The sequence below is a fragment of the Nerophis lumbriciformis genome, linkage group LG14, assembly GCF_033978685.3.
Source record: "Nerophis lumbriciformis linkage group LG14, RoL_Nlum_v2.1, whole genome shotgun sequence".
Classification (NCBI taxonomy): domain Eukaryota; kingdom Metazoa; phylum Chordata; class Actinopteri; order Syngnathiformes; family Syngnathidae; genus Nerophis; species Nerophis lumbriciformis.
This window is the reverse complement of record NC_084561.2, coordinates 19,602,049-19,615,146: the sequence shown is the minus strand read 5'-3', so window position 1 is coordinate 19,615,146 and position 13,098 is coordinate 19,602,049. Positions and strand designations below refer to the sequence as shown.

The window sequence follows — 13,098 nt, the reverse complement described above, 5'->3', positions numbered from 1 at the left end:
CCGTATGCAAGCGAAACCGACGAAAACGACACGACAGCCAGCGACACGGGAGAAAGCGAGGACGAATTCGGCGATCGCCTTCTAACCAACGATTGGTATGTGTTTGTTTGGCATTAAAGGAAACTAACAACTATGAACTAGGTTTACAGCATATGAAATACATTAGGCAACAACATGCACTTTGAGACTGCAGACAGCCCAGTTTTCATCAATTAATATATTCTGTAGACATACCCTCATCCGCTCGCAGATTTCTTTGACTTTATCATTGGAAATGCATCTGCTTTGAGTGTCGCAGGATATCCACACATTCTTGCCATCTCTGTCGTAGCATAGCTTTCGTTGGTAAAGTGTGCGGAACAAACGTCCAATTTCTTGCCACTTTCGCATCTTTGGACCACTGGTGCAACTTGAATCCGTCCCTGTTTGTGTTGTTACACCCTCCGACAACACACCGACGAGGCATGATGTCTCCAAGGTACGGAAAACAGTCGAAAAAAACGGAAAATAACAGAGCTGATTTGACTCGGTGTTTGAGAAAATGGCGGATTGCTTCCCGATGAGAGCGAATAATAGAAAGGCGTTTAATTCGCCAAAATTCACCCATTTAGAGTTCGGAAATCGGTTAAAAAAATATATGGTCTTTTCTGCAACATCAAGGTATATATTGACGCTTACATAGGTCTGGTGATAATGTTCCCCTTTAACAGTGGTGGTTTATATTTATGTTGAGAGATTGGAGATGTCGGGAGCTGCTGAAAATAACTAATAAAGTAACTTGTAATCTACTGGAGTTACTTTAAAAATAGTTTAAAATGTACTTTTTCAAGGAGTAATCAGTCATGTGGTTACTTTTTAAGGTAATAATGGCAACACTGCTGCCAAGTGACACTGTGTACCGTGTCCAATGTTTTTATTTTAATCCAGTTTATTACACATCAGCGCAATATCGTAATAAAAATAGACAGCGTAGTGATTCTGATGTCTGATACCGGAATTTCCTTGAGTCAAATGTCTGTCATGTTATGAAGAGGCCCGCTGAGGCACAATGCAGTGGTTTTGTCGCCCCTACGTCAAACTTGCACTCAGGGCCAGCCCGAGGCTTTTTGTGGCCCCATTTCGGTCTTTAATATTTCTCGTATATTACTCTCTGGCTGATGATGGCCTAGTAAGTATTGTAATACTGTAGTTGTTCTTTGCCACATTGCGCTTCTAAATTTTTGGCTTGTAAAAGTGAATGTGTTTGTGTTATTTCATGCCGAGAGAGAGCTTTTTCAAAGTTAAAACACATTTTTAGAAAGTAGTAAACAGGTTGTTTATGCTCCAGCTATGGCAATGTTCAATTCATAATTAATAAATCCTACTTTGAAAAAATTAATTTACCACCATTCATTTAGATAAACGAGGGTTTACTGTGTTACTCTTGGCGACCAGAATTAGATTTGGCCAAGGTAGCCCAATTATTTGGATAAAAGACACAACCAACAAACATGCAGGTCAAAATTGTTTATAATTAGATATTAAGAAATAATATGCTATAATTATTTTACAAGTTATGTAAAGATTTATATTTACTACAAATAATCACATATGAACGATAAAAGACTACATTGACAATTGCAATTCAGTTCAATCCAATATGTGCAATAGTTGTGTTTATATTGCATAAAATGTCAAAAGTTAATATGAAAAGGCAAACAAGTTAGTAGGTCCAGGAAGAAAAGAAAAGTGCTCAATATCTCCTATCGCTGTGAAGCCATTTTAAAACTGCTCTGCTGCTTTGGAAATAAATGTAAATAAAACACAATAAATGTGCAAAAACTAAGACAAAACAAATGTTCTTTAGATGTTATTTTTTGGGAGAAATTATTTGGCTACAATATAAACTTTTAGACATTTTAGAAATACGGGCGTAAATTTGGCACTATTACGGCGTTCGAAGCGATGCTAAATTAGCAATTATCTCTGAGGACTTTTGAATAGACACTGCCGTGATGCTGTAAAATGGAACTAAAACTATTACAAATGACATGTCGATTGACTGCTGAATAAAAGTTTAGCACAAACTAAGCATCATTTTATCCAAGTGGCAATTCAGTCCATCCATCAAAGTAAAACAAGCAAACACCTGCAGAGCATGATGCCCAAGTTGATGATCCAATAATGGAGTGACCAGTCACCACAATCATGTTGTCCCTACTTGTTGTTGTGGTCCTAAACAATTGCAGAGTGTTTATGCCCTTACACTTCACATCTTGCCCATGTTTTCACTTCCACTTAAATTTAGGTTCAATCTTGATCCTAAGAATTTTAGCCTGTGCATTAATTTCCTCTGGAAAATCATAATGCCGACAGGCCTCCTCATGAGTCTCACCGCTTTTGTCACTGCTCAGTCTGATGGTTGTGACTTGACCTTTTGTTTGTGCTTTCTGTTGCTTTTTTGGAGAACTTCCCGCCGGGCTAATTTCAGTTTTTACTTTAATTTATGTTCTTGGCAACACATCTGAGATATTTGGCCCCCTGTATTGGTATTTCAGCACATTTCCGTGGTGGGGAGCATATTTGGTGACTCCTTCTACGATCAGCAAATGGCATCAAGGCAGACCAATGCTCTCTCCCACCAGGTGACTTGCACTGTGTTCCTAATAAACAGCAGTCAAGTTGTACTGTAATTTCAACTTGGGCTCTGAGCTGATTCAAATTCCCTTTTCTCAGTTGGAGCAGTTCAACATGATTGAAAACCCCATAAGCTCCACCAACCTGTATACGCAGTGCTCCACCCTCAACTATACACAAGCCGCCATGATGGGTCTTAGCGGGAGCAGCCTACAAGACTCTCAGCAGCTGGGCTACAGTAGCCATGGCAATATTCCTAACATTATCCTAACAGGTAAGTCATGCATTTTTCTCATTCTGCCAGTACGGTTTCCGTTCTATGCCAATTTCCTTTAAATTGAGTGGTTATACCGTAAAAAGCTGAGGCCAAAAGGTCAAATTTGTACATTCTCTTTCAGTGATGTTGCTCGGTACGCGTCCTGCGTCCCTGATGCATAATTATCCAAAGGGTAATAATTTGACCCTATAGTAATAAATATCTGCTTAATTTATAGGGGTGTAACGGTACGTGTATTTGTATTGAACCGTTTCGGTACGGGGGGTTCGGTTCGGTTCGGAGGTGTACAGAACGAGTTTCCACACGAACATATAAAGTAGCCGCCTAAGCTAAAGTCTTAACAAGCTGCTCCGCTTCCTTCTGCCTGTCTCTGTCAGTACTCTACACAGCACCCAGCATTGTCCCACCCACACAACCATCTGATTGGTTACAAACAGAGCGGTAACAGCCAATCAGCAGTGCGTATTCAGAGCGGTAACAGACAATCAGCAGTGCGTATTCAGAGCGCATGTAGTCAGTGCTTAGCGTTTAGCAGGTAAGCATCAGGCTGCGGACTCTCCCGAAATTATAATAAACTACTAGTAACATCAGTATGAGCCCGTTGACGTTCTAGAAACATAAACGGCATCTTCAGCTCGCTTGCAGTCCTGGCTTGAGGTGAAGGCTAATTCGCTTTTAGCGTAACATTAGCTAATTTTGCGGTGTTTGTGTGTGTGTTACGGACAGCAAAGCCCTGTCTGTCTGTTATTTCACTTTACCTTTTTCTGTGTTGATTGAGCTGTGTTGAAGCAGCAAAAAAGGACATTATGTTAAATGAAGAGTTTCTGTCTCTGATAGTTGATATAATAATGTAAGTGCATCATAAAGCCTACATGAACTCCATGGTGTTCAGGGATGAATAGTCTCTCCTATTGCTATTGTACTATTTTTTCAGCTATAGTTACATTAATCATTAGTAATGGAGCAGCCTAGTTTTGAATGGCAGGGTCCCTGCTATCACATGTTGATAAAAATATAACATTTACATGATAAAAATCAACTACAGGCTTCCCAAATGCTGTAATAAATTAAGCATGAGGAGTTGACTTGAAACTGTTTAATGTTGCACTTTTTATATGTAGAAGAAAAGTTTTGTCATTTTATTTAATCTGAGTAACAACTTGAGGCAGTTTAATGTTGATTAACGTGGGCATAATTATTATAGTGTTCCCAATGTTAAAAGGATAAAGCCATTGTTTACAAATTTGGTAAATAAATAACCAAAAAATTTATATTTTGTTGTTTTCCTACTGTACCGAAAATGAACCAAACCGTGACCTCGAAACCGAGGTACGTACCGAACCGAAATTTTTGTGTACCTTTACACCCCTATTAATTTATGATTTCAAAGCAAGTTATCCATAAAAATATAAGTAAATAAAAGTGACAATAGACTTACAGTAAAAACTGGCAGCTCTTTTGCCAGAATTTTACGGTGTAAAAAAACCCCAATAGGATATGACAGACTTTTATTTTTTCCACAATGGGGAGATTATGTTGATGCAGTGCAGGTTTTCACATACAGTAACATAAGTAAAACATAATGATTTTTAATTTTTTTATATTAAATACTACATATTGTGCACTAATATGTATAGATAAAAGATAAAATAAAACAAAAAACCACTAACAGCCGTGCTGCACACTCAGAAAAAAGATGACAGTAATCACATAAGTGTATTGTAAAGTGTTATGGTTGTGGGTAGAAAAGACCTGCGGTAGCGCTCCTTCTTGCACTGTGGATGTAACAGTCTAATGCTGAGGCATGGGGTGAGAGGAGAAGGATTGGACTTAATGGATGTCAACTTTCTTCTGTCAAGCACCTCCTCAATGTTGACTAGTGGGCAGACTAGGATAGAGTCAGCTCTCTGAGTCAGTTTATTAAAAGTCTGTTCCTGCCTCTGACCTTGCTGCTCCACCCCAGCAAACGACAACATAGTTAAAGTTAAAGTACCAATGATTGTCACACACACACTAGATGTGGCGAAATTAGTCTCTGCATTTGACCCATCACCCTTGATCACCCCCTGGGAGGTGAGCGGAGCAGTGAGCAGCAGCGGTGGCCGTGCCCGGGAATCATTTTTGGTGATTTAACCCCCAATTCCAACCCTTGATGCTGAGTGCCAAGCAGGGAGTTAATGGTAGGGATGTCCCGATTCGATATTTGGATCGGATCGGCCGCCGATATTTGCCAAAAAATGCGTATCGGCAAGGCATGGGAAAATGCCGATCCAGATCCAGTTTAAAAAAAAAAATCCGGTCCGTGTTTTCCAACGCACCGATTTAAATAATACATTCCACTTTTCTGCTGCTCCCTAATTTCCGTTCTGGATTTTCCAGCACACCTTCAACACATCCACAGGTCTGTGGATTCTCACGCAGTTGCTTTTAGCTGCTGGCATTACACGACAGGCTCTTCTCACTCTTTCCTGTGTCTCCTTCTCACAGACAGCAAGTGCACCTTCTTACACACGTCACATACTGTCACGTCATACGTCACATACTGTCACGTCATACGTCACATACTGTCACGTCATACGTCACATACTGTCACGTCATACGTCACATACGTTTACGCCTTCCCCGAGCAGAGAGGTAGCAGCATGGCTAACGTTAGCTGTGATGCTAGCGCAGCCGCTAAGGTGCGCGCCTGTGCAATTGCGCACTGCTCAAACGTCCTCTGCGCACGGCAAATCTATGCCACGCACAAAATCAAATAAAAAAATAAGCGCATAACAATTTTCGACACACGGACACGACAGAGAAAACAGTTTTCGTCATCATTGTTCAAATATTGTAACGTCTGTCGAGACGCTTACCTCCATTCGGTGACACACGTCCACACCATCAAAATGCCGAGGCAAACATTTCCAGATCAACACCGTATGAAAAAAATAGTGATTTTTTTAGTTGTGATTTCCTTCTCTGCATGAAAGTTTAAAAGTAGCATATATTAATGCAGTATGAAGAAGAATATAGACACATAGAATCATCATACTGCTGTGATTATATGCATCAAGTGTTCATTCAAGGCTAAGGCAAAATATCGAGATAAATATCGTGTATCGCGATATGGCCTTAAAATATCGCAATATTAAAAAAAGGCCATATCGCCCAGCCCTAGTTCAGTGATGCCATTTCTGTTTGTCTATTTTGTGTTTATCCTTGAATAAACAGGTCAGTTTCTTGTTACCAACCATTGTGTATTATTCAAACTCCCCTAATTCAGCTGGCTAGTTGTTATCAAGAGTACTAAAACCCTTTTCAACATGATTCTGACAACTAAGTAGGCTAAAAAACTTTAAACTTTAATACATGCTCGGATAGGCCAGTATCGGTCAGTATCGGTATCGGATCGGAAGTGCAAAAACAATATCGGTATTGGATCGGAAGTGCAAAAACCTGGATCGGGACATCCCTAGGTAATGGGTCCCATTTTTATAGTCTTTGGTATGGCGTACGGGGTTTGAACTCACAACCTACCGATCTCTGGGCGGACACTCAAACCACTAGGCCAGAACACCGCAGAAGCCACCGCAGTGTCGTAAAAGGTGCGCAGTACTGTTTTTCCATTTACAGTAGTATGGCTGTAAGAACCACCGTAAATCTTACAGTAAAATTGAGCCGACCGAGCAGCCGTTTTTTTTACTACAAAGTCTAAAAAATGTTTACAGTGTATGTAAAAAATGAATTAATAAAATGCATTGGCGATAATATTCCATACTTGCCAACCCTCCCGGATTTTCCGGGAGACTCCCGAAATTCAGCGCCTCTCCCGAAAACCTCCCGGGACAAATTTTCTCCCGAAATTCAGGCGGAGCTGGAAGCCACGCCCCCTCCAGCTCCATGCGGACCTGAGTGACGTGTCAACAGCCTGTATTCACGTCCGCTTTCCCACAACACACGTTATAACTGTAGAATGATGGAGGGCGAGTTCTTGGTTTCTTATGTGGGTTCATTGTTAGGCAGTTTCATTAACGTCCTCCCAGCGTGGTAACAACACACAACAACAGCAGTCATGTTTTATTCTACCGTAAAGCAGTTCGTCTGCCGTAAACAGCAATGTTGTTGTAATATATTGAGTTGGAGGCAATTACCAGGCGAGGTGATGAAGTACGTCTCTTTACTGTAGACTTCAGAACAGACTCACACACTTGACGTCAGGTGCGCAACACCACGTAAATCGTTGGCCAACCAAAAAGTAACCCCAGTACGCTATAGCCAACATTCACCAGGAGATGGCAACAGACAAACATAGATAACTCTATAACATTCCTCCCCTTTTATTTAGAAGTTCCTCAAAATAAATAAACAACCCAACCAAAAAATGCAGCAGCTCAATTAAAAAACTGTACTTAAGCCACATTCTTTTTCTTTTTTTTAGTACTGAACTCTTAACCCTCATTTGTAAACAATAACATGCTTATTATACAAACAGTATTTATACACCTTTAACACAGATTTTTATACTGTCTTCAGAGATTCAGTTTTTTTGGTGGTACTCGAAACCTTTCTGGGTACCTGCGAAAGGGTGTTAAGCATGGTTAGAAAAATAGTGACAGAGAATAGAACAAGGATGGACAATTCAACCCTTAACTCAACAGTGAGTAGATGAGTGTTATGTGTGTGTATATGTGTAAATAAATGAACACTGAAATTCAAGTATTTCTTATATATATATATATATAATAAAATAATTATATATATATAGCTAAAATTCACTGAAAGTCAAGTATTTCTTATATATATATATATATATATATATATATATATGAAATACTTGACTTGGTGAATTCTAGCTGTAAATATACTCCTCCCCTCTTAGCCACGCACCCAACCACGCCCCCGCCACCCCCCGACCACGCACCCCCACCCCCCACCCCCCACCCCCCACCTCCCGAAATCGGAGGTCTCAAGGTTGGCAAGTATGTAATATTCTGATGTGAATCCCTATACATTTATTTTCAATTATTATTCACGGTGACAAGCGGTCTTCTGAGGGCTGCCATAACTGCGATGTGGCCCTCAGTGAAAATGAGTTTGACACCCCTGCCCTAAGGCTCACGGGCCCCCTGTTTGAAGACCTCTAGTCTAGGTGTTAAGAAGCAATTTTTTGAGCGTATGGATTTGGACAGCCAGGTGTGCAAAGGCTGGGTTTTCTTTCTCCCCACTTGGCGCCGCGTCCACACCCACTTGTCTCTTTGATGTCACACATTCCAGTCACAGGTGAGTCCCCGCCGAGCCTCTCCAAAGAGCTCACCAATTCGCTGGCGGGCGTCGGCGACGTCAGCTTCGACGCGGACTCTCAGTTCCCCCTGGATGAGCTAAAGATCGACCCCCTCACGCTGGACGGGCTGCACATGCTCAACGACCCCGACATGGTGCTGGCCGACCCCGCCACCGAAGACACGTTCAGGATGGATAGGCTGTGACGCGACATGTCAACCGACTGTAGAAGAGAAACACTCCCAAATTGTGAAAGGAGAGAGAGCGAGAGACCAAGGGCAGGGTCGAACCCTCTCCCTCGTTGCATGGCCATCCAGCAGTCTGACCTCGTCCTCGACTCCGTGAAAACCCTTTGACACAAAAGACAGCAGGGAAAAGGACGTCCTGTGGCTTCCGGGGAATGGCCTTGCTGTCCTTTAAGAGATTGGCCGCTCGGCGCTTTTGCTCGCACGGCTGTGTTTACAGTGTACCATTACAAAACCACATCTATTCCAAAAATGCACATTTTTTTTCCTTTTCATATCCACTTTAATATCTGTTTTTGTTTATATTTGCTTGTAGCAGGAAGCTGCAGAGACATTGAACTGTATCACACCGGCCAATGTTAAAAGGAAAAAAACAAAACAAATCGGGTAGTCCTGCAACACAACAGCTGTCACACTCAAAGCTTTATTTTTGACGACCAAATGTTTTTTTCATCATGCGCTGTATGTTTTGATGTTGTACGTATCGATATGTTTATTTATTAGATTGAATATTTATATTTGATTACCTTTTGATGCCAAAATGCTTTCAGTAGGCATCGTGTAAAATTGCACTGATGTTTGTTTATGGATTACCAATGTGTTTATTTCCGTCGTATCTGTGTTTACGCTACTTGTTTAACGAAGGAGTGCAAAACCTCCCCATAATTGCTCTTCAGTGTTGGACGTGCCATACTCTTTGCTGCAGCCCTGTAGTGACGTTCAAGTCATGCGTCGTGCCGAAAAACACGCAGGGTTGTTTTTTTGATGATCAGGTATCACGACTTAACTGGAAAGCATTGTTCCGAAAAAGATACACAAACATCACCAGACAAGTCTTTCTCTTAAGTGAACGAGGCTGTCTGTTATTTTTTATTTTTTTTCCCAGACCTTTTTGAAGTCGTCACTGTGAAATCACCTGATTTTGCCTTACGTGAGTATTCTACTGTTAAGTGTCTAACGTATTTTCGTAACATTTTCTCGTACTTAAGAGAGGCATATCTTTTGTTCTGTGCTCTTTGTGATTATGTTGTGTAAGGTCTGACAAATCAATGTACTGTATTTTGTAGCGGTACACTTTATAACCAAACTACTGATGTTTTATAAAGTGACATTTAAATTGTAGGTAAATGCGGAGGAGCGCAAATATGGGGAGGCTTTTTCCTCTTTAGAAGGGAAGCTCTAACAAAAAGCTCTTTAACGTTGCCTCTTGATGGCCGTTTTCATACCAATGTGCAATTCCTACAACGTATTTATGTATAAATATATATATATAAGCACTTATTCACAAGGTAAAATTGTCTATTTCAGAAACTATATTTAGATGTAAGTATTATAAGGCATTTTTCACAAGATTGGCTCATGTTGTGACCAACGTGAATGGACACTAAGAACAATCAGGGACGTAGCAGAGTCTAAAACTGTTTACAGATGTTCCAAACAAATGTTTACAAAGAGTTAACATCAGCTCACATGTGATCCAGATTCAGCAGAAAACGACCCACGGTGGCCTTTTGTCAGAGTTTCCCTGAGAGATGTTTATTGTGTGATCTCGTAAGGTATGTTGTATCGTTTGTGTACAGACATGGCTGATCATTTTGCTTGTTATTCCTACTCGGGATCAAGTCCCAGCGTCCCTGAGCGGGACTTATATTTTGGTCACTGCAGAATTTTTACTGTGGAGTACAGTCGGTCCATCCAAGCTCTTACATTGCTTTCAGCAGACGCGTGGTTCCTATGCAAGCGAGGCTAAAATACAATGACGCTTAAAGGAAAAATCCACATGTTTTTTGCACATTTGCATCTGAAGAGATTTTCACCTTCTTATATAAGGAGACTGAGATGAACTGATCGGGTTTATATCATCTGTTGAATTCTGGAATAGCTTTTAATGAAGTTTTAATCAAGAAAACCAGTCCAGTGTCAGTGCAACCTAGTACTAACCATCTGGCGCTTTTATCTTGTGCTGCATTTTAGTTGAAGTCGTAAAGGTGCGGTTTGCAGCAGGGCTTTTTGCGGCCCTATACAAGTTTTTTTCTGGCCGCATTTCGGTCTTAAATATTACTCGTATAACACGCCAGAAGCCAGGGCCGACTGCAGTGCAGCCTTTGTAATAGTCATTCCTCGCCATATCGACCTCTGAAGTTTGTGGCTTGTAAAGGTGACTATGTGGGTGTCATTTCCTGTCTAGAGGGATTTTTTTACTGTCAAAAATGTTATTTAGAAAATCACAAACAAGCTTTTTATGCTACAGCTATGAAAACATTTAGTTTATTAATAATAATGCCTACTTTACAGACAACAATTTACCACAGCCAGGCCAATTAACATTGGTTTACTATGAGTATTACTCTTGGCAACCCGAATTAACATAAGCGACAACCAACAAAAATGCATTTTAGGTAGGTTTATACAAACCCTGTTTCCATATGAGTTGGGAAATTGTGTTAGATGTAAATATAAACGGAATACAATGATTTGCAAATCCTTTTCAACCCATATTCAGTTGAATGCACTACAAAGACAAGATATTTGATGTTCAAACTCATAAACTTAATTTTTTTTTTGCAAATAATAATTCACTTAGAATTTCATGGCTGCAACACGTGCCAAAGTAGTTGGGAAAGGGCATGTTCACCACTGTGTTACATGGCCATTCCTTTTAACAACACTCAGTAAATGTTTGGGAACTGGGGAGACACATTTTTTAAGCTTCTCAGGTGGAATTCTTTCCCATTCTTGCTTGATGTACAGCTTAAGTTGTGGTCTCCGTTGTGGTATTTTAGGCTTCATACATTTTCAGTGGGAGACAGGTCTGGACTACAGGCAGGCCAGTCTAGTACCCGCACTCTTTTACTATGAAGCCACGTTGATGTAACACATGGCTTGGCATTATCTTGCTGAAATAAGCAGGGGCGTCCATGGTAACGTTACTTGGATGGCATCATACAGTATGTTGCTCCAAAACCTGTATGTACCTTTCAGCATTAATGGCGACTTCACAGATGTGTAAGTTACCCATGTCTTGGGCACTAATACACCCCCATACCATCACAGATGCTGGCTTTTACACTTTGCGCCTATAACAATCCGCATGGTTCTTTTCCTCTTTGGTCTGGAGGACACGACGTCCACAGTTTCCAAAAACAATTTGAAATGTTGACTCGTCAGACCACAGAACACTTTTCCACTTTGTATCAGTCCATCTTAGATGAGCTCAGGTCCAACGAAGCCGACGGCGTTTCTGGGTGTTGTTGATAAACGGTTTTCGCCTTGCATAGGAGAGTTTTAACTTGCACTTACAGATGTAGCGATCAACTGTAGTTACTGACAGTGGGTTTCTGAAGTGTTCCTGAGCCCATGTGGTGATATCCTTTACACACTGATGTCGCTTGTTGATGCAGTACAGCCTGAGGGATCAAAGGTCACGGGCTTAGCTGCTTACGTACAGTGAATTCTCCAGATTCTCTGAACCCTTTGATGATATTACGGATTGTAGATGGTGAAATCCTTAAATTCCTTGCAATAGCTGGTTGAGACAGGGTTTTCTTAAACTGTTCAACAATTTGCTCATGCATTTGTTGACAAAGTTGTGACCCTCGCCCCATCCTTGTTTGTGAATGACTGAGCATTTCATGGAATCTACTTTTATACCCAATCATGGCACCCACCTGTTCCCAATTTGCCTGTTCACCTGTGGGATGTTCCAAATAAGTGTTTGATGAGCATTCCTCAACTTTATCAGTATTTATTGCCACCTTTCCCAACTTCTTTGTCACGTGTTGCTGGCATCAAATTCTAAAGTTAATGATTATTTGCAAAAAAAAAAAAAAAGTTTATCAGTTTGAACATCAAATATGTTGTCTTTGTAGCATATTCAACTGAATGTGGGTTGAAAATGATTTGCAAATCATTGTATTCCGTTTATATTTACATCCAACACAATTTCCCAACTCATATGGAAACGGGGTTTGTAAGTAGATATTAAGAAATGTATTACAGGTTAAGTAAAGATTTGTGTTTACTATAAATAAACACATATGACCAATAAACAAAAGCACTACATTGACAACTACAATTCAGTTCAATCCAATGTGTTCAGTAGTCATGTGTTTATATTCCAAATGTCAAGTTTATATGTAACAGTGGAAAAAATGTCACCATCATTAAGGTCAATTAAGTCCATCAAAATAGAACAAGTAAACATTTCCAGATCACGACGACCATGTTGATCATCTTCTAAAGTGACAGGCCACCACAACGATGCGGCACCCTTTAGTCGTCGTAACCCTAAATAACGGCGTAGAGTGTTTATGCCAGACGGCCCTTAGCAGGGCCCCTGCCTTTGAATTAGCGGCAAGCGGTGTAAACGGCCATCGCTCTGGTTAGAGCATGTAAATTACTCCTCACAAAAGACCGCGTGCATCAGTTAGGTTTGTTATTTAATAGCTATTTAGCAAGGTTTAGCGAATTTTTGCTATCATTGAATCTATCGCGTGACGTAGCAACAGCATGATTGCAAATCGTTGGTCGCTTCTGTGGGACTTCTTTTTTGTGTGTCACTGTCCACATTCACGTACAAGTGTGGGAAACAGCCAATCATTCCATTGGGACTAAATGGCAATTTCCACAATGTCTAACTTCTAATTGAGACTACTACAGAATGTTCTTTTAAACCACTAATGGAAACATGCTCGC

At 40.6% G+C, this 13,098-nt stretch overlaps 1 protein-coding gene across 1 annotated transcript in view; it reads left to right on the top strand.

Annotated features, from left to right (window-relative positions):
* The window catches only part of crtc1b (CREB regulated transcription coactivator 1b), a 39,303-nt gene extending 28,450 nt beyond the window's left edge, over nucleotides 1-10,853 (top strand). The window contains exons 12-14 of the mRNA XM_072914648.1: nucleotides 2,538-2,624; nucleotides 2,716-2,890; nucleotides 8,153-10,853. Of these exons, the coding sequence (XP_072770749.1) occupies nucleotides 2,538-2,624; nucleotides 2,716-2,890; nucleotides 8,153-8,364 (474 nt within the window). The 3' untranslated portion in view covers nucleotides 8,365-10,853. The remainder of the gene's footprint in view (nucleotides 1-2,537; nucleotides 2,625-2,715; nucleotides 2,891-8,152) is intronic.
* Nucleotides 10,854-13,098: the final 2,245 nt, after the last annotated feature.